This window comes from Physeter macrocephalus, chromosome 7 (genome assembly GCF_002837175.3).
Source record: "Physeter macrocephalus isolate SW-GA chromosome 7, ASM283717v5, whole genome shotgun sequence".
Lineage (NCBI taxonomy): Eukaryota > Metazoa > Chordata > Mammalia > Artiodactyla > Physeteridae > Physeter > Physeter macrocephalus.
Window position 1 is genome coordinate 32,875,021 of NC_041220.1, and position 22,709 is coordinate 32,897,729.

General features: G+C 33.3%; 1 protein-coding gene across 8 annotated transcripts in view; it reads right to left on the reverse strand.

Annotated features, from left to right (window-relative positions):
* LRBA (LPS responsive beige-like anchor protein) overlaps nucleotides 1-22,709 on the reverse strand; it is an 813,910-nt gene that overhangs the window by 576,601 nt on the left and 214,600 nt on the right. For all 8 annotated transcript variants that reach the window (XM_055085920.1, XM_028491755.2, XM_055085924.1 and 5 more), the window contains exons 31-33: nucleotides 20,508-20,638; nucleotides 7,527-7,605; nucleotides 5,395-5,528 (exon numbers count right to left, since the gene is read on the reverse strand). In XM_055085920.1, the coding sequence (XP_054941895.1) occupies nucleotides 5,395-5,528; nucleotides 7,527-7,605; nucleotides 20,508-20,638 (344 nt within the window). The remainder of the gene's footprint in view (nucleotides 1-5,394; nucleotides 5,529-7,526; nucleotides 7,606-20,507; nucleotides 20,639-22,709) is intronic.

The following is a 22,709-nucleotide window of genomic DNA, read 5'->3' on the forward strand; positions in this document are numbered from 1 at the left end:
AAAAGGGCCTTGGGCCGTTCAAAGTTAGAAAGATTTCTAGATGTTCCTTTGTCTCTCTACAGCATATGGTAGGATAGTTCAATACTCGTACTTCCAAAAAATTACTTATTTCAGTATTATTTCTCAATAATTAAGATCGGAAAACCAGAGGAAGGTTGATACAACCACTGATCAGTGGGTTGAGTGTTCAAGGACAGTAAGATGTCAAATAACATTTCATAGTTTGATTAGAACAATTCATGTGTTTTTTGGAGTGAGGTGTTATACATCTGTAAAGCATGGGTAGGGGGCAAAGGTGGATTTTAAATGAGAAAGGGCTTCAGAAGACAAAAAAAAGAGCTTATATTAGACCTCTAATACTAAGCTTCCTGCCTAAAGGGCATCAATACTGCAAACAAAAATACATAACCTTGGGAATAAATAAACAGGAAATAATCCCAATAAGGGACTTGATATCAGATTACACAACTTAATCACATCTCTCTATGACCTAAATTGTTTTGTGACACTGGTTGCATGGATGAAAAAGCAAGAAATGACTTATAAATCAGTCAATCTGTCTTCAGATCTACATTCAGACTCTAAGGATTACCCAAAGGAAGGCCTTAAAACAACACTTGGAGTGAAGTTGTAAGTTGTTGCAGAAGCATCAATTTTCATTTTACACACACAAATCCTATTATTGTCCCACTTAGCAGAAAGTGAACAAGATACTGTAGGCTCAGAGATCTGACTAGCCTCATAATCTGACCCTTGGGTTCAGTTTTCTTGGTTTTACCTTTGATTGATTTTTCAACAATATGGAATTTTAGTCTCCTCAAAAAAGACAAACTGAAAATGCCAAAGCCAAGAGGTTTATACTCTTCTGGTGTTCCACAACCAAAGACCACTTCAGTTTCTCCACCAGAGACTATTTTTCCCACCTCTATTACCACTGTTTTTCCATACTATTAAACTCAGAAGTACTAAATGTCTTACCAGATATTAAGCTATCAACATCTGAACGCACTGAGATACCTAAATTCACAAGTAAACCATGAAAAATGGTCATGACCATTTACTGTCTGAAACATAAGAACCCTGTTTTTTGTTTTATTTATTTATCTTAAGTCACCTTAAATAATTTACAAAAAGATAAAGCGATGGTGTAAACATTATTATAAGTTTCAGTAAGAATTTAAGATAATAAACAAAATTTTTTTCCCTGTTTTCCAGGTTTTGAAAGTATTTGTCTATAATTTGGATATAATTAACTGCTCCTCATGAATCTATAAACATGATATTCATCTTAAAAATACTGCTTCTAAATTTCAAATAAAATTCTAATAGGTGCAACTTTATCATTAATTCTGGTCCTTCTTCTTGAACTAACATCATCAAATGCAATCCTTCGGAAAAGTTGGATCATTCAAAATTTTGTTGTAGAAAGAACAGCCATTTTCTTTTCTCTCCAATTCCAAAATATATTTTCTTCTTTAGATTATAAACACCATTGAGAATGATTAATCAACTGAATTTTTTCATTTCTATATGAACTTTTCCTTCCAATTGTCTTCGTGCATATACCTGCTTTAGTATCTATTCACTTAGAACTGCACCAAGCAAATGTGGTGCACAGTCATCATGAACAATGGATGAACACTGTCACACGCCTTCTTAGCAAAATGAGATGTTCCAGGTTCTTGTCACAAAACATTGTAAATTTTGTAGAATGAAGTCCTTCCTCCTATTGAATGACATGATGCTGAGAAAACCAATTTCCTTTTTTGTCCACAGAAATATGCTGTGCATTAATGAAGTCCTGATTTGATAAAAATTATGAGTACTACTCCCTGTCTCTTCAAATTCACCCACAGTTGGTCTAAGTAATTATAAAATGTCTTCTCCTGTCAATTTTTTTCACCTCACCATGATGGGCAGAAAATAAAAAATTCTGAATTCTTAACTATATTCAGTGAAAGCTAAAAATAAGACCACGAAGATGGTATCCACAGACTTCTTTTATACCAGTATTTCTCAACCTTTTTTGAGGAGCCTAAGGAACATTTCAGACCATTTTTTCTTAACTGTGTCCCCATGAAATTTTAATGCTAAAGATAAACTGTACAGATGTACTGTTGTCCATCAGAAGGTCAAAAACCACCGTAATGTCTAAGATACTTTTGCCCTCCCCAAATACCAGTTTTTGATCCCCCTGAGAAAACAAATTCATATCTTCTTAAAATACAATGCAATACTTTGGCCAACAGAGTAAGAAAACTGAGGGTGATCCAAGAGTGATGATTTGTTTTCCTAGTGCGCCATGATTATAGGGGCAATTCCAGTATTCTTGTTTTCTTCTTATTTTAGTCCTTAGTATAGCTAGAAATAACTGATGAGTAATGACAATTAGCAAAATGTTTTAAGATATAGGAAAATTAAGATCACAAAGACCTCATAATGAACCTTAGATTTATAAAAAGTGTCCAATGAAATCACTTAAGGTAACTGTCAGATAAAACAAACTTTTTAAAAAAGTAATCGTCTCTTTGTTTTTGGAAGACTTCTTTTAAAAAATAAAAGTAATAAAACATCAATTCTTACAACGGGTTATAACTACTTGAAAAAGGGGGTTAATATCACTAAAATTGAGCCAATCAGAAAATATGTGACTTTAGGCATGATGTAACATGAAGTATTACATCTAATTAAACTTTTAAATTAAACTTCAAGCCATCAGAAAATACACAGAATAGAGAAACTGTTAAATAACATCACCAAGAATAGCCACAGAGTGCCAAAATGTATAACATTCTACAGAACCACCAACCATATTTCTTCAATGAGTCAATAAAATGAAAACAGAGGAAGAATAGGGGGAAACTATTTGACATTAACATGGACTTACGAGACATATCAAATGCAGTAAAATTGACTTTGGATCTTAATTGGAAAAAAATGAATATAAAAAAATCTTTTAAATAAAGATGAATATGGGCTGAGTATTAAAGAATTATTATTAATATTATTAGGTATAACAGCAGCAATTATGATTATGTAAGAAAATATCTTTTTTATATGAATTCTGAATTATTTAGGGGTGAAACAACGTGATGTCTGGGATTGATTGAAACACTAAAGCAAAACAAAGGGAGGTGGATATAACAATTATGGCAAAACAAAGATGGTCTGAGTAGTTGCCAAAAATAAGTTCATGGATATTACAATTCCTACTTTGTAAATATTTTAAATGTTCATTAAAAATTATTAATAAAAATCACTTTTAAAATTTAAAAGTAATAAATTTTCAAGTACCTGGTCACACAGTTAGTGACTGACAAGGGCTGAGGTATCCTGCCTTTTAGTCCAATGCTTTTTGAACAGAACTATGCTGCGATCACCTCCCCTCAAAACTTTCCTGTTCTACAATGCATAAAACCACCACCCAAGGGATTCCTCACAACTTAAAATACATAAGCTATATAAAACTCTTAGATTTGTTTGCTATTTTTATGAACACAGACCAATGAGTAGTCACTGCTCAAGTTTACAGATGAGCAACAGTGCATCATCCTTTTTTATCATTTTATCAGAATTTACCAATAAGAAATTCATTCTAAATTAAATTTTGTTCCAGGATCTAGAATTGGCAAGTTTAATACTTCTGAGTATCTAAGGTGATACTATTTTGCTGGGTCTATTATAAAATTCCAAGATCAACTAAGTAGCCAAAATGTCTTACTACACTGAAAGGCTAAAATTAATACATTCACTTTACTGTTACAAAATGAAATATAGTTAATAAGTTGTCACACCACTTTAAAAGAATAAATGTTTGATATGTGAAACATAAATTAGGGTAAAGTTCTTCAATGTATCAATTCACTTCCTTTCAAATTTTATTACTTCATTAGGTCAAACAGTCCTTGGCTAAACAATCATATCCTTCAGCAGATGAAATAAATTTCCACTGCAAACTTAGTTCAGTATTTCTAAAACCTGAACTTTTTTTCAAATAAATTCAATGCTATTCTTTGACTATACGGAAATGATATCAATCATCACCAACTCCATATAAATTTACAGCAGGGATGGTAATGAAATTATTATTTTAGCTAATGATTATTACTCTTATAGATACATATTTTAAGGATCAAATAAAGTGCTGATATCCCATAGTTAACACTCAGATACAGATATCTTGAACATTAACCTATTTATAACTTTGATTACCATTATATCCTTATTTCTATAAAAAGAGGGGCTTTTTCCACAAGTTTTAAGGAATTCCTTAGGAGATCATCTAGTGATTGATAACCAACAAAAAGTCATGATAACTAAAGCTGTAAGTTGATATTTAAAGATACTTGCATACAGATAATTATGCTTTCCCATGATTTTTCAGCTTTAGGAGAATATGTGTCTTATCCTTAAACCATCAAACATGGATACAGACAAGCCAGACTTAGCAAACATCTAGTCCAAACACTTTTGAATGAAAAAAATCAATTTGAGATTATCATTGATGAAAATCCTCTAGCTTCTCCTTAAAAAAAGTCTAGCTATGGGAATGAAGATTTGTATTTTGAAGTCAGTCTGTTAAGCTCTTAAATAGAACTAATCGTTTGAAAAGTTGATCTCTATTGAACTGATTCCTGCTCTCTGAGGAAATTCAGGGTAAGTCTACTTTCACTTGATTGAGTTAACCTGTTTAATACTAGAAGACACTGTTTGACAAGTGCTTCATGTAAAAAAAAAAAAAAGTCCCAATACCCTTCCATCCATTCCATAAATAGCATGGTTTCCAATCCATGCAGCAACTTACTTATTATGCATGTTATCTAGTTTGACACAATCTCAAAGTACTCTACCTAGAAAAGATCCAGTAATCTATGTATGATATAAGCAAGATAGAGTAAAATCCTACTATTTTTTCTACTTATTTGTAAAATAGAATTCCACTAACAGAGACAAATAATGCATTCCTCATTTTCCTAATATGTAGCAATACACTATTGTTTATATACATCTTAAATTCAAGTAAAATCTCAGGTAAATACCCCACTTATTACTATAACACCAGTCTCTCCAATTCTCAATTCTCATAGTTAATTTTAATGTATTAAAACATTTCTTAGTTCTTTCATTCAATACTTTTTTTCTTTTTTTATTGTTCCCCAAAACACACAGTAATAAATCTAATGCACACAAATCTCATGCAAATCACCGATAAAAAACCTTGAACAGATTAGAATAGCAGTCATGCCATATTCTTTAAAAGATATGTACAGACTCTTTGAGAAGCCTTGTCAAAGGCTGAAAACAAACAATAAAACTCCATGCATCTCTTATTATTCATTTCAGTTTTCAACCCTGTAATTTAAATATATATATGAAGAAAGAAAAATCACTTACTTGTTCCTTCTATAAGCAGTTCTTGTCCATGGCTACCCAAAAGTGTCCGAGAAAGAAAAGGTGCAAAATCTACAAATATCTCTCGTAGAAGAGGAGCTGCCTTTTCCAAAGCATGTTCAAGCCTCTCTGTAATACTAATAGAAAGATGTTAAGAGTTACCTGTACTATTCATGACTATTTATCAGTTTTCTAGTTTTTAAAATGAGTTTTCATAGAACTGTAAAATTATGTGAAAATTTTAAAATTACCTAAAGATTCACTATTGCTATGCAAACTATTCCTTCTGCCTGGAATATCCTTTTTTATTGTTGTATATTGCCACCCCTAGCCCTCACAAACAACCTGGTTAACAACCACTCCAAACATCAGCTCTTACTGGAAGGCTTAACTGGCCAGTAGAGAGCCCTTGATTTTAGCCCCATTACAACCTAAACAAACTATCAATCCTTTAACAAATTTTCTATTGACCATTAAACCATGAGCACCTTCAGATCAAGAACTATGCCTTCACTTCTAAGTTCTCAGCGGCAGCATATATTACAAACTCAATAATGTTTATAAACTGAAAGAATCAGTCTATATTCTTTTTCACCAACATCTATCTCTATAAACAATTTCTAATGCAATCTGAATTACTTGTCATTTGCAAATAGTATACTGGCACATTTATAATGATCTCAATTTACTTAATATATCTCCTTGTGACTATATGTACATATATTCTTATATATATGTATACACACATAAACCCATATGTATATACGCACACAGTTGTCCCTCGGTTTTTACAGTGGAATGGTTCCAAGACTCCCACAGATACCACAATCTGTGGATGCTGAGGTCCCTTATGTACAAGGCCATAGTATTTGCATATAACCTATATTTTAAATCATATCTAAATTACCTATAATATCTAATACAATGTAAATACAATGTAAATGCTATATAAATAGTTGCCAATGTCAAACTATCGTGTGTGGAATGGATGGACGACAAGGTCCTACAAACTGTAATGGAAAAGAATATATATATATATATATATATATATATATACACACACACACACGTATGGCTGGGTCACTTTGCTGTACGGCAGAAATTAACACAACATTGTAAGTCAACTATACTTCAATAAAATTTTTTTTTAATTTAAAAAAAAGAAAACTACAAAAAAAAGAAACATCAAAAAAAATAGTTGCCAGTGTGAGACAAATTTTTGCTTTGTGGAACTTTCTGGAAATTTTGTTTTAATATTTTCAATCTGTGGTTGGTTGGATCCATATCCAGCTGTATACATATATATATATTTAATGAGTTTAAAAAAAAACAAGCCCTCTGCATTTCAGGAAATTCAGTTTCTAACTTATGAACCAAACATATATATAAACAGCCACTACTTATTTACTATTCCTACAAAGAGTACTTTCTATTCATACAACCAACAAGAGATGCTACTGAAACTATCAACTGGTAAGCTGCTGGAAATTTCTGTGCTCAATAACCATCTCTTCCCAGGTACTATCCATAAAACTATTTCTCTCTACTTACCGCATGGATCCTCTTATCCCTGGATGATATCACAACTACAAGCCTACACTTGTAGCACCCAAGTACGTTTATTTTTAAAGTGTTATGCATTTTCCAATTGTAATAAGGCAGATCAAGAACTCTAGCCACAAAGGCCCTAGTGGTGGAATATATCCACAGCCTTCCAAATTAGAATTTGAAACGCATATACCCAATTAAACAAGATAACTGACAGTAAAAATCTATCTATAATTCAGTATCAATATAAACTTCTTATTTCAGCATTTCTAGGGAAGATGAACAATGAATTCCAAATGTTCAATCTACAATCATATGAAACATAAGCCATAAGCTACTAACTACCTGTGAAATTAAATATTTGTTATGCATTCCACATTTATTAATCACAAAAAGCTACTTCTCAGGAATCTTTTACATCTCATAATCTTTAAGAAGGAACTTCTAAAATACTCCCAAGCCTCTAAATGTCATGCATGTTTTTTAAAAAAGAAACAAAGTAAATTTTTCTAAAAATTGTAGCTAGACATTTTTAAGAGTCATCAAAAGGAATAAATCACAAATATCCAAGTTAGTAGCTTGAATACCTCATATTTGAAACTTGGTCTTGTGAAACTGAACCAACTGTTGGAACTGCGGGTAATTTTGCATTAGATGATCTACCACCTATAAAAGAAAAAAAACATTTAGCGGATTTTCTGTTTTTAGATATAAGAATTCAAACAAAAAAGATATCTTGATAGCAAGTCACCAAAAAACATACTATACTGCATTTTTAAATGCTTATTAATTTGGATAACATTAAAATCTACCAATTAACAAGGGTTTTCTTGAATCATTTAATATATAAATCTCAGTTACCAGTTCAGTTATCACACCAAGCAGTCCTTCCACCCATCAGCTGAAAACGTAATAGAAAAGTAAATTCTGTCTCACTTAATTGGGGTCATGATTCCTTCCATTGAACATCAAGTGGCAACAGAGATTTACAATTAGAAACTTTTCTAATTGAAGCAAAAAACAGAAAAGGCTAATTCCAAATTTAGCTTAAATAGGTATGCCTCATTACCATGAAAACTGTCTTTATTCAGCCACCAAATAACTTCTGCTATACCCTGAATGCTTCTGAGTCTAGTCCAGAAAACATTATGCAATGACCACCTGAGAAAGCTTTCTTAAATGATACAAGCAGAACATATACTCCCTCATGTGTGTCCTCACTGTAATTAGTAAATAACCTGTTGTTTGCATTTGTCACATTGTATTTCAATTGTTTTCTTCAATGTCCTTTTTCCTAGTATACTAATCTTTTTGAAAGCAGAGATCTCATCTTTTTCATCCATCAATCTCTAGCACCTAGACAAACTGACACAATACAAGGTTCTCAATTTATGTTAATTGCAGAAATGATTCCCTTAATCATTCCATCTCCCATATTTTAGTAGGTCAATCTTCCCACCTGGTATATACTTCCCTCTCTAGTTCCTACAATTTTATGTCCCTATCTTTGTTCAGACTACTTTGTAAAATTAATTTTCACCATGTGATCTTATTTTACTCTCCAATGAACACTCCCAGATGTCCTTACTCTTGTATATCTGTATTGTTAAATGCCAACTCACCATCTTATAGCACAAAATGTTCAAACTACCTTGCCCTATACAAGAGCTACCTCCTTTATTTTTCAACAAATAACTGTGCTTATAAATTTTACTTGGCAAGAGAAAAATAATTACCAGGAAATTAACTCTGACAGAGTCAAAGAATGGATAGGTACAGAAACAACACACATTATGAGACGTATTGAAAAAGTCTACAAGACTAATTTGGAGGATAATTTACTAAGGCTTGAAGAGTTCTAAAAAGCTCAAGAAAGTAGGGGAAAAATAAAGTTCCCATTTAAGAATCAGGATATATGGGATAGAAAAGCATTCAATTTAAGCTAGGAGTAGGACCTGAAGAAACAGAAGAGCCATTTCCTTTCTAAGGACAATAATAGGGAGAAGGAAGAAAAGAATGGACACACACACAGTGTCAAACGCCCCTCTCTGACACAGGGACCATAAGAGTCACTGGAATCCAACTGGGATGATATCCTAACAACCTGGACAGTATAGGCAAAGGAGGTGTGCACAACTTGCTTGCAGCTGCAATCCAAGAAGTAAAGTTTGTTTCTAAAAGTAGTGTCCTAAAAGGGCACCAAATTAGTATTAGAGCAGACTGAAATCCCATCACAATTCTATAGAAAGGCAGACCAAGAAAGGCAGCAAACATATTGAAGCAAATGAAACAAAGATGCAAAGCTTATAGACAAGGAGGGAAGAGGGCCTCAAAGGATTCTGGAACCTATCAGGATGCACTATCAGAGGTCAGATTCTTTTGATCTATTATTAAAACTTCAGGCATGGGTAGCCTGGAAACACCTCAAGCAGACAAAGTGGTGTGGACAGAAAGATAGATAAAAGAAAGATAGAAGAAGAAATGTTCATCTAGGATGTAGAAAGAAAGATGGTAGAAACAGATGAGAAGGTAGAAAAGCAGCCTCTTTGACATCTGGGAGCTGGCCCTGTAATGTCAACTAGGCCCTGGTGTTGTTAAGAGCTGGCTTAGAGCCCACAGCTAGGTCTTGTTATTGTCTCCCTCAATATAAACAATTTCATAAAACAGCAACATCAGACAAAGCCATGCCATGACCATGATGAATCAACATAAAACAATACCACTCTGTAATCATGCCCCAACAGACAAAAACATGAACTCCAGCCAAATAACAAAGATGGTCAAACATCCCAAATCTTAATATGAAAGATTGCTGTTTCTTTACAAATTAGAGCTTTAGCCTCATTCAAGGCTTCCATGATTCTAGGTAAGATTTATTAGGATATTTAATCATAGAATTACCCACGCTTTCTGACAGTATCCAATTCAGAAGAAAGCCCCACTTCCTTAACCCCTCCCCCAAATCATCATTTTTTTTCCTCGTTATTTTTTAATTACACAAAGCTCGAATACATCCATATTTTTAAATTCAGCAGTGTTTTGCACAAACCCTCCTAGTCCCAGTCCCTCCCCAAGGGCAGTCACTATCAGCAATTTGGAATATATCCTTTCAGACTCTGTTCTTTGCACTTACATGCAAGCTCAAATCCTATAATAAATCTTTTCTAATACTCTTCCTGAGATGCCCCAAGTTTCACTGTGTGCATTCTCCCTCACTGACTTATTCAACCGAAGGTTTACTACTGGGATCTTTGGTTGGAGAATACTGACACAGACTTTACATGAAGTTGGGCAGAAAAAGACAGCAATCATGGGCTTACTTTAAAAGAACCAGAATTTAATAAATCTCTAAGTAAGAATTCTTTTCCAGACAACCTATTTCATCGTGGTAAGATGCACATTTTTCTACATGGTAACATCTCTCAAATTAATGCATTTTACAAAGGCATCTTAGCAATTGTAGTCAGCCAGAAGTTGAAATCTAATTCTGAGAAAACACAGTGGATAAAATCAGGAACGCAGCAGCAGAATCAAATCTGAAATTTGGTAAATGACTAAAGAAGGAGGAATTGTGTAACTCTTTGAATTCATTATTTTGCCAATGTAAAACCTCAAGATTACATAAACTAAAGGAAAAACGGTTGAATAATTAATATAAATATACTGTCTGAATACAGGTATACCTCAGAGATATGTTGGGTTTGGTTCCAGACCACAACAAAGTAAATATCACAATAAAGCAATTCACACAAATTTTTTGGTTTCCCAGTGCATACAAAATCATCTGACAACATAGGGTTGCCACAAATGTTCAATTTCTTAAAACAAACAAAAAACACCACACTATATCTGCAAAGCACAATAGAGTGAAGCACAATAGCTGCATTTTTTAACAAATTGTGTTTTTTACAAATTGAAGGTTTGTGGCAACCCTGCATCAAGCAAGTCTATCAGTGCCATTTTTCCAATAGCATTTGCTCACCTCATGTCTCTGCATCACATTTTGGTGATTCTCACAATATTTCAAACTTTTTCATTATTATTATATTTACTATGGCCATCTGTGATCAGTGATCTTTGATGTTACTACTGCAAAAATACTGACTCACTGAAGGCTCAGATGATGGTTAGCATTTTTTAGTAATAAAGTATTTTTAAATGAAGGTATGCACATGGTATTTTTAGACATAATGCTTTACACACTTAATAGTCTACAGCATAGCGTAAACAACTTATACATGCACTGGGAAACAAAAAAAATTCATGTGACTCACTTGGTGATAGTCGCTTTATTGCAGTGGTCTGGAACCAAAATTCACAATTATCTCCAAGGTATGCCTGTATATAAAATATATACTCTCATTCACATACATACCTATATATATAGTCGCTAGCTCTGTCCACTGAGAAAACCTGGGAGCAGCAATACCCTAACACCTAATGTCCAGATATTGGCTTCTAAATACTATTCTCCACTAAATAAATAAATCAGAAATAGCTAATTCAATAACTGTGGAAGAAAAGCGAAATGAGTTTGAAACATCTAGTTTTCTTTTGTAGAAAGCAAGGAAATGTCCAAGGAATGACAGGATATGTCATGATGGCACAGAAGCCAACTTCAAGGGACTCCCACCGACCAAAACAGAGACAATTTGAGCATCAAAATAAATAATGATAGTAACTGACTGTAACACATCCAATAAAATAGGAAGCCATGAGGCCATACCGATATGATAAATTAACAGTCTGGGGAACAGGATATTTAAATAATTTCAAAATACCTCTCCGCAAAACACTTATTAATTACAAAAGGGAAAGAATAACTTTACAATACAGAAACCTGGCAGTTATACTTTAATCAAGTGACGAAAGTGGTCACCATCAGCATTTTGACAATCAAAATCGTGTGCCATGTGATTAGATTCTCTGTCTGTTCCATAATATTCCTACCAAAGAAATATCTGTTTCTAACCATGAGGAAACATCAGACCAACCCAAATTCAGGGATGCTCATTTGAGTTGTTCCCAATTTTTTACAATAAACAATGTTTTGTATATGCTTATATAAATCTATATACACTCCTTTATATTCCTGAAGTAACTTCCTAGAAGTCAATGAACACACACTTTAAATGTTGATACATATTGCTAAATTACCCTGAAGAAAGAAAAAACAAATTTACACTTCTTTGATTACTAATAAAATTGAACGTATTTTCCCAATTTACTGGAAACAAAACAGGAAACATAAATGACTGTTCTGACCTTTTGAGTATTTTCATTAGAATCTTTTTCTTTATGATTTGTAATTATTCATTCTATATAATTATGACAGCTTTTATCATTCCTTATAAATTCTTCCTAAGTTTGTAGTGATTTTTTGCCACAGAGAATTCTATAATCTTCCCTTTAAACCATCTATACCAGCATGATACAGAAAATAGGAACATCACCAAATTTTTAACAGGGTTGTTAGGATATTTAAATTTTAAAATGTAAAGCACCTAAGATAAAGAAGATTCTCCAATGTTTCTTTCCCACATTTCTGCAAGGTACTACAGGAAAAGAAAAAAGTCTAGAGCTCTTCTGAGTGATCCTACTATGTATCCGTGATTCATGCTATCCATTTTTAGTAGAGCTTTCTATTTATATATTACTAACTTATTAAATTCCCATAATAAGTATAAAAATTTCCTCCACTTGTCTCAGCCTGAAACCTATTTCTCTTCCTGCTTTCAAAAAGAAATGCCAGGTCATCCAAGACCAGAGCCTTTCTCTTCCACATCTAAAGGAAATCCTGCTAACCTCTCAAACTACCTCAACCATCAAATTCTCACATAATTTCCATTACCATCTTTTTTAGAAAAGGTGTTCTACACTAGCAGAAAACACTTCCTCATCAGCCACTCACAACTAAAGCATTTTCAAATTGAATCCTAGCTCTATCAATATCAGGCCAGTTTCTTTGATAACAACTATCCTTAAGAGGTTACAGGGTTGAAATGTTTCGGGAAACAGTAAGGGTTCTGCCATTTACTAGCTGTGTAACCTTGGGCAAAGTTACTTAAGCTCTCTGTGCCTTATTTTCTTCATCTGTAAAATTAACAGCGATACCTACTTCACCAAATTATTTCAAGGATTAACGTAGTTAGAGCCTGTACCACAGTAAACACACAGTGAGTGACAGCTTCCCTTCCTACCCTGCTACTCTAGGATTGCCTTTAAAATATTGAAAGGAAGTTATCATGTTTCCCTTTAGTCTGTACTTCAGGCCGAAAAGACACCCACATTTTCAACAATTATTCATATGACATTAAACATAGGTAACTTAAATGAGATGAAGCTTATAAAGTGCCTTTTAAAAAATTCACCATAAAAACTTAAGAAAGAAACCAAAGGTAAATTCTTTTGAGAAGTCTAGAAACCAATCCCGGATTTAACTTCTATAAAAAGTGGATTTCTAACAGCTTCATTTATCAGACTGGTATAAAATAACCCATGGCCATAAACATTTGGTAAACCTAGCCACTGTCCCCTACAGCCTGTCACTGCCTCACACCACTCCCACAATTTTCTAAGGCTCACTTCAGCTTTATCTGGGCACTTTGATTCAACTGCCTCTTTTAACTAAGGCAAAGTTAATTCTGGATATAGATAAACAAAGCCAGGCTCTAATCAGGGGTTTTGTAGATTTAACTGATTAAGAAACAGCAAAGATCTGGGACAACTTGACCTTCCCTGAAACATGCTTGGTCTTTAGGCAGAATTTGATCAATAATCAGCAGTTCTGATTACAGTTCTCAGCCAAACAGAAGGATCTGGAAATGTGGACTCTTTTATCCCCCACAGGTTTGGTTCCTTTGGAGAGAGGGCATTGCAGCAATCTTCCACAATTAACCTCTGCGTAATTACTGAGCCTACCTCTTAGAGTGAGCATATTCCCACAACAAGATGAACTTATCCACAGTGAATCTCTCTTTTCCTCAACACATTTTCTTCCCCTTCCATGGATAATTAGAGTTGACTCTTCTTTTTACTGGGATTATAGTTTCTTGCTGACCTTCCACCCATCCTTACCATCCTGCTCAAGCAAGAGCTAATTATACATAAAAACTCTAACAAACTGAATGGAATCCATCCTAATGCATAGGATTAATTTTAAAATGAAGTTAAAGTATGTACACATTTTTTCGTACTGACAATTTTTTAAAGGACATATATGAATTCCCATTTCACCATTAAAAGATTTCCATTTTTGCATTTCTCACAATAAAATTTCAAACTAGAGGGCAAGACAAGGTGAAATTGAAAATTTTTTTCACTCTTCAGTATGTGGTATTTCTGACAGTCAGGACCAATCCTCCTATTCCTACACAACACTCAATGAAGTACTTCAGAGACCAAATAGTGTTATTACACTCAGTTAATGACACCTGCAATTTTCTAAATTCTCGACAGCAATAAGATCATTGAACCACGGTTGGCTACTGACTTCTATTATCAGTAATTAATGAAGTATTTTTGAGCTTTATTTTTCTAGTGGTAGTTTTTTAAAGACCATATTTTTTACAGTATATCAGATATTTTCTCTAAAAGGCCTAATTGGTATTTTTTCTTGAGCTTTTCTGAAGTTGACGAAAAGGAACACATTAGCCCCCATCTACTTAAAAAGAGATAGAAGTAATAAATTGCAAGAAAATGTTTGTATGAGGTGTCAGACAGTAGTTTAAAACAGTATTAGCTTTTACTGAACAAATTGAGACTAATTTTAATGAGCTGAAATATATATATCAAAATTTGAAAAAGTCAAGGAGCATTGGTGGCTCTAAATAAAACAGTACCAAAAATGCTTTCTTGACACTACCCTAGAAATAATGCCAATTTTCAAACCTTAAAAAGACTATAGCAAAAAGGGATTTTTTATAAAGTGATCTTTTCAAATCATAAGAAGATACATTACCAACAAAAATAAGTGAATCAACTAGCAATTGTTTTAAGGAAAAAAAAAAATCACATAAAAAATAAACTAAATATTTCAGTAATTTCACACCAGGTTGACCTTCATTCCTACCAGACAGAAAAATGTAACTTCCAAGTACATTCAGCATTTTTTCAACTCAGATTAAAAATCATAAATTTATGACAAATTTGTTTTTAATCAATTTAACAATAAAAATATTTTCAACAAGTGATCAAACATGTAAATTCAGAAGCTACTTCCAACATATGGAATGGTACTGACTTATCTTTTCCTTATCCTTGCACTGATAAACTGGCTCCTTCAAACTGACAGTCTTCCAGACACTCAAAAGAACAAAAGGGAAAATGTAAATAGATCATCTGTCCAGCATCTATCCAGGGAATAGCTGATTGTTAATTCAAGGTCCCTAAGGGTCTACATAATGTCCTTTGCAAAAAAGTACTATTAATACAAATGCCAATATTTAATCCCTAAACACGGTATTTTTTTAATTGCCCTCTCTCTCCTTTTCTCCCTCTCTTCCTCCCCACCCATTCCAGACCAATTCAGGGAGGGACAGTCTATATGCCCAGTTAAAATTCTTCATTAAATAAAAGAAACTTTTATTGGATAAGTAAAGATAAGCCTCTTGGGTCAAAGATTATATAAAGCAAAGAATCAAAATTTTCCTTCAACATTAAAAATAAACATACTAATTTATAATATGCATGGCTCTGATACACAGTAGAGCCTAATACTCTGGTAAGTAGTGTAACTTAAATTTTGCAAATTAGCAAACACTCAGCACATAAATTACTTAAGAGCAGTCTATTTAGTTCCTTCATTGGGTTAGCTTCAATTTTGTTTTAATCGTTTACGCTTTGCAAATCAAACATATTTGAAAACACCACAGGATATTTGAAAAAAGAGTAACTGCATCTTAACACATATTATAGTCTGGACAATTAAACCTTTACTAATGAGTAACTAAAATTTACAGATTTTGATATATTTACTAAAAACTCTATTTTCTCTTTTAGTGTTCTTTATAAATAAATATGCGTACACAAAGGGCAAACCTTGTTTTTTCTGATGAATCTTTTACCACTTCTTATGAAAGGTTTGCCATTATTATTATATTACACTTTTTTACCGATAAAATGCTACAAAAGCTAAGAAACATTATTCAAACTAAAATCTGAAATTTGTATGAGAGTCAAAACTTGAATACCGATCATAGTTTTAATAATGTACACTGTTGTAAAATGTATTTCCAGGGCTTCCCTGGTGGCACAGTGGTTAAGAATCGGCCTGCCAATGCAGGGGACAAGAGTTCGAGCCCGGGCTCGGGAAGATCTCACATGCCGCGGATCAACTAATCCCGTGCACCACAACTACTGAGCCTGCGCTCTAGAGCTCATGTGCCACAACTACTGAAGGCAGCGCGTCTAGAGCCCATGCACCGCAACAAAGAGTAGCCCCCACTCGCCTCAACTAGAGAAAGCCCACGCACAGCAACAAAGACCCAACACAGCCAAAAATAAAAATAAAAAATAAAATTTTTTAAATAAATAAATAAAAATATAATGTATTTACAAGTCCTTAATTTTTTCACAAAATTATAAATTTATTTGGGTGGTAATGTTTTGACAGAAAAATCTTTGACCTCACATAAGGTGACAAGTTCTCATTCTTTTTCTGGGATCCAGTCCTAGTTTGTCTTTAATTGTGCCCCACGTAAAACATAGAAATCCCATTTTGATATCAAAATTTCCAAATAGTTTAAACTTTTCTGCTACAAAACTCATATTTTATGCTTTCTATTCACATGGTTTCTTCCAAGGAAGTTCCCATTTTTGCTAATGTACTATGTACTATCAAGTATATTTTTTTATTAACCAATAATCTATTACTAAATATGAGCAGTTCACTTTTTGTTGCTGACTCACTATAAAATTCAGAACTGAAGTCATCCCAAGACACAAAGGTTTATGGTCCACAGAGACAGATATTAACTGTACTTTCATATAAAGAAAATAATCCAAGATCAAACCAAGAATAATACCTAACTTACCCAGATCTGCAAGAATAAACTGCCCAACTCAGCATGAAATCACAATAACAATCAATTCATCCACAAATCATTTTTACCAAATCTTGCTTGAACCAGAAGCAGCATAATAAGCTTTGATATACTGTATAGCCTATTTTTTTAATGGCAAATAACTTAAATCAAGAGATCCACCAAAAAGAAAACAAAAAATCTATCAGCTAAAAATATTGATGGCAGAGAGATAACTATTTGTTTGGATTCCAAGTGAAAAGAGAACAGACTACAAGGGCAAGTATGGTAGGCAAAAGCACGAAAAATGGGGCTGCAGGAGAGTAAGAAATAGGATGACTGAAAACACTCAATTGGGTTAGATTTCTTATCAAGGCAGTAATGTTCATGGCAGCAATCAATGGAATGGAAGTAATAAACTAAAATCGAGACACCATATAAGTGACAACAAGAGCCTAGTGACAGAGGAAGAGGAAAGGAAAAGTCAGGTATGGAAATCAAAACAAGTGACAAAAATAAAGACCATCATCACAAGAACAACTTAGAATGACTTAAGTCATTTTTAAAAAGGAACAAATTTTTTTTTAAATAAAGGGAGCTAGACAAAGGAAATGAACTACAAATTCTACCCCAAAATTGAAAAAACTGGGAACTATTTGAGAAACACTACCACCACAAATTATACAAAATTTAAATAAGAGGGGGAAAAGGGTACATTATGGGCTGGATACAGGGTTTTGTGGGGTTTTACAAATAAATACGATAGTCTTCAAGATAGCAAATTATTTTGTGATTCCACATGTGGTTCTTCAGGGTATTTTACATTATAATGAATTTACTGGAAAATATACAATGGCTTCAGAAAGAAATTTGTTATACTGTTTTATATCAAATATTACTCATATATCAGCTTTCTTTCTGTTTCTTATCTGTTCTGAAGACCGCATGAATTTTTTTTTCTTTCCCTTGTACCAATGTTATTTATTTGTTTAACATTTTTTCTGGCTTTATTGAAATAAGTCAGACAAAGACTGCATGAATTTTGAAAAATATATTTAAAAGCAATCAGAGGATCCTATTTACCTTGCCCCATAAACTGAAATTAAAGGGTAATATATTCAAAATAAGATGATAATATTTTACTCAGTGTACTGTGAACCTTTGAATTTACTACATATGCTCTGGGAAGTTATTAGGAATTCACTATTACTGAATTTAAAAGACAGCAGAAAGTTTCACAGATATTAGTAACATCTGCCTTTTTCCCAACAGGGACTCGTCTAGAAAAATCACAGTTGATTTTTTTTAAGGCCTTTGGATGGAGGTGGAAGAACAGAAGTTTGCAGAGAAAATAAAGAAGAGGAAATTTTGCTGGAGTTCTACACTTACTTTCCTTTATTGTTTCTCACTAAGACAATGAATGATGAAAAACAAAATGTAACAAATATACCACACTATTGCAAGATGTTAACAACAGAGAAATGCAGAGAGGGTGAGGTTGAGAGCATATATGGGAACTCTCTACTTACTATTTTTCTATAACTTAAAACTGACCGAAAATATAAGGTCTATTAATTTTTAAAAATGTTTTAATAAAATAAAAAACAAGGCAGCACAAAACTGTCTACTACCACTGCAGCTTTTGGTTTCCTTGTGGATATTTTTCTGCAACTATTTTTTCCTAATTATAAAAATAATACAGGATTACTGATAAATTTTTGGAAAATATACTAAAATTAAAAATTTGAAAATCAAAATTTCCATTAATTCATGGAAATATTCAAGTAACTTCAGAGTACATTTCCTTGCTTTTTCCATGTACGAAAAGTATGTACATACTTCACATAGTTATGATTACATAGCATGTAAAGTATTGCATGTAATTTTTTTTTACTTAACCTACTGTGAGCATTTTCTATTAACACTAAGAAATGTGTAAAGAATTAAATCACATTTAAAACTTTGAAAAAAAAGTTTTTGTTAGCACAAGTAAAATAACTACAACGAAAGGAAAAAGAAAAACAGGGAAGACAAAAGAAATGAACAATCCTGGGACTTCCCTGGTGGGGCAGTGGTTAGGACTCCACACTCCCAATGCAGGGGGCCCAAGTTCGATCCCTGGTCAGGGAATTAGATCCCACATGCATGCCACAACTAAGAGTTCGCATGCCTCAACTAAGGAGCCCACATGCCGCAACTAAGGAGCCTGCTTGCCACAACTAAACCCCTCAACCAAATAAATTTAAATAAATAAATATTTTTTTAAAAAATCCTAGTCTTTGTTTCTGGAACACATGATATATAGTACACAGAAAGGAAAAATTAAATGTCCCTGACAACTGGCTAGTAGAAACATCAAGTTAGCAGCAAAACTCTCTGAGATATACTAGTTTACCAAGTAAAGGTAGAACACTGGATAGGAGGCCTGAGATGTCTCAAAAGATGAAGGAAAAAAAAAAAAAAAAATTGGGCTTCCCTGGTGGTGCAGTGGTTGCGCGTCCGCCTGCCGATGCAGGGGAACCGGGTTCGCGCCCCGGTCTGGGAGGATCCCACATGCCGCGGAGCGGCTGGGCCCGTGAGCCATGGCCGCTGAGCCTGCGCGTCCGGAGCCTGTGCTCCGCAACGGGAGGGGCCACAGCAGAGAGAGGCCCGCATACCACAAAAAAAAAAAGATGAAGGAAAAACATTATTTCTGATTTTAACATAATCCACCTAGTCATTCCTTCAAAATTCCTTTTATTTTTCATTAATCTCATCCTAGAGTAACAAGAAAGAATGAATCCTTTGGGGGATTAATTTTTTTTTTTTTAGTTTTTTTTTTTTAATGAAATAGCACAACACTTAGAAAAATACTACTTATATAAAATAATATTCCCTTTGTCCTAACTTGGTCTTTTTAATATCACAGACTTCAAGTTCACCTGCTATTATCAGTGAGCTTCCAATCAACATCTAGGGATTTAGGATCTTGCACCCATACATGTGCACCAAAAGGCTTTTACATTTGGAAGGAATAGAGAGAGAGAGACAGGGCAAAAGTCAAATTGTAGTAAGGGTTATTGAACTACTATGACTAATGCTAGAATGATGATACACTTGAGGGCAGCATTCCCTTTCCAAGTGTCTAATTCAAAAACAATGCAACAGAAAGCAAAGTACTGGATACCACATAAACATCTGGCAACTTATAACGAGATTAAAAGACCAAATGCCAGCAAAACTTTCTCATATTAACCACTATCTATACACATCTTCTCAAGTGAAAGAAAAAAAGTATTTTAATAAATCTGTCATTCATTCATCCACCCAACCAGCAGCATCCAATCTGTCATACACTACTATGTTTAAGTGGAGAAAGTATTAAAATCCTTGATTTATTTCATATTACTCAAATTTATTCAGAAAATCATCAAATAATCAACAACATAATACAAAAGCATAATCATTTAAAATATGCCTAACAAAACTTCTTAACTTAATCAAAAATCCTAAGCTTTGCAATGGGAATAAGAACTTTTTTGCTGAAATCGCTGATAACAAACTCACCAGGTGATTCTCCCCCCACATCTGAGGCTTGGGCTGAATCTACTGAAGAAACCACACTGACAGCATTGGTAGGTATACTTGTAAGTGTGGAAGGTAAGACTGCTGATTTTTTTGTTGCCACGATGACACTTCTGTAATAAAGAAAGTAAATAAATTTTAAAATACAGAAGATCACTCAAGTTAATTACATGAATTTCAAAACAGAAAATAGGAAACCAACTTCTTTTTCCTAATTTTTTCTTATCTCTATTTTGATGTACAACTTAGAATATACTCTCAATAAGAAATCTCTTCAGTGGTGTTCAGTTATTTATACTTCATTTTTTTAGAATCGAGACGATGTTCTACAGAAATATAATAATCAATTTTAACATTTCAATTTATATTTACAATATTCTTTAAATTTAGGATCATCTTTAATTATCCACCTTAAAATATAACCAAAGGTATATAGGAAAAAAGGAATTTGGCATTCAAGTGGAAAATTAATTAACTTTTTCTTAACCACAGAAGTGAAGCAGAAAACTCAACATGTTTCTGTAAGGATTTTAAAGCACCACTAAGTTGAAATGATAAAACCTTAGAAATCTTATAAGGTAAGAAAATGCAGGTATGAACAATTTTTTAACATGTATACAACCAAAGTTTTACTTTTTAACTCTTGTAGACTGTCTTATGATAATATTACATAGAAAAAACAATGCATAGGCATAAAACCTAGATGTAAAAATATCAAATAATCAAATTTATTCATCTTGGGTATTACTCAAACACAGGTATTTACGATATACCAATTTCATTTAAGTGTAATACTTTATACCAAAATAGTAACTAAAAGACCTTAACAGGCATAACTTAAAAGGCATTTTTAATTGAAGTTAGCTCCATAAACATGCAAAAACCCAGTTAATGAGGTAAAGAGGACAGCTGATATATAATGCACTCCCACAGCAGTGCTTACTTTTAATTACCTGGTATTAACCATAAGCCTAAAGTCTTCAACATTCAATTTATTTAATCACATCTTTTGTTGACAATACTGTAACTGCAAGCTTCAAGTACTCCCTTAACAGCTTTAAAGTATTCAGTTCCTAAATAAAGTTACTTAGATACTTGAACCCAATATATGTATTCAACAGTGAAAATTATATAATTCCAGTACTTTCAAAATACATTTTGTTTTTATTGTTACATCAAAAAGAGATAATACAAAGTGAAATTGGTTTCGTTTTACTTCAGTGCCTATCATGTGACAGCAAACACTGCTGCCAATTAAATCAAGTTCTCTTGTGCTAGGCATGGCTTATTCAATGTACTTGGGGGTAGCTGGTGTCACATCATTATAAGGGTGACTGCCAATGTTAACTATACACTAAAAAATAGAAGCAACAGCCACCTGAGCCCTCAATCCAAAATGGTGTGCTTAAATCATGGTAGCTTATATCGGATGAAGATTATTGACTTTAGGGGGAGTAGATGACCCCCTCTGTGCACACACGTGCGTGTGTGTGTGTGTGTGTGTGTGTGTGTGTACACATGTGCTGGTAGCACATTCAGAAAACAATAAAAAATGTAATTTGTATATTACCTACCATGGGGCAAATATTTACAAGCCTATTGTTTAAAAAAATCTCTACCTACCTATTTCCTAGAAACCTATTTTGGGGGGACGGGGTGGGAAGGAATATGGAGAATTTACTTTGACATTTGTTCACAAAAGAAAGAACTAGCAAGATTTAGTTTACTCATACAATAGGCAAGTACTGATAGGAGCAATAGAAATTAACACTTAGAAAAGTAAAATTGCTTTTTCTATATTTGAAACTTAAGCCATAAACCTACCCTATGTACCAGCAATTCCACTCTTAGAAATTTACTCCACATAACTGAAGTCCACAAAAAACAGGTATTATAACATTCAGATAGCTTTACTGATAAGAGCCAAAAACTGGAAATAGCCCAGAATCCTTTAAGCAGAAAAATGAATAAAAATATGGTGGTGTGTTTTTACAATGGAATAATATCCAGCAATAAAAAGATACAAACTACTGATTAACATAACACGTATGAATCTCAAAAGCATTATGTTGAGTGAAGGAAGCTGTATACAGAGGAACATAAATTTTGTATTTCCTTTTACATGAAGTTCTAGAAAAAACAAAACTAATCTATTCTTTAAAAAAAATAGAACAATAATTGCCT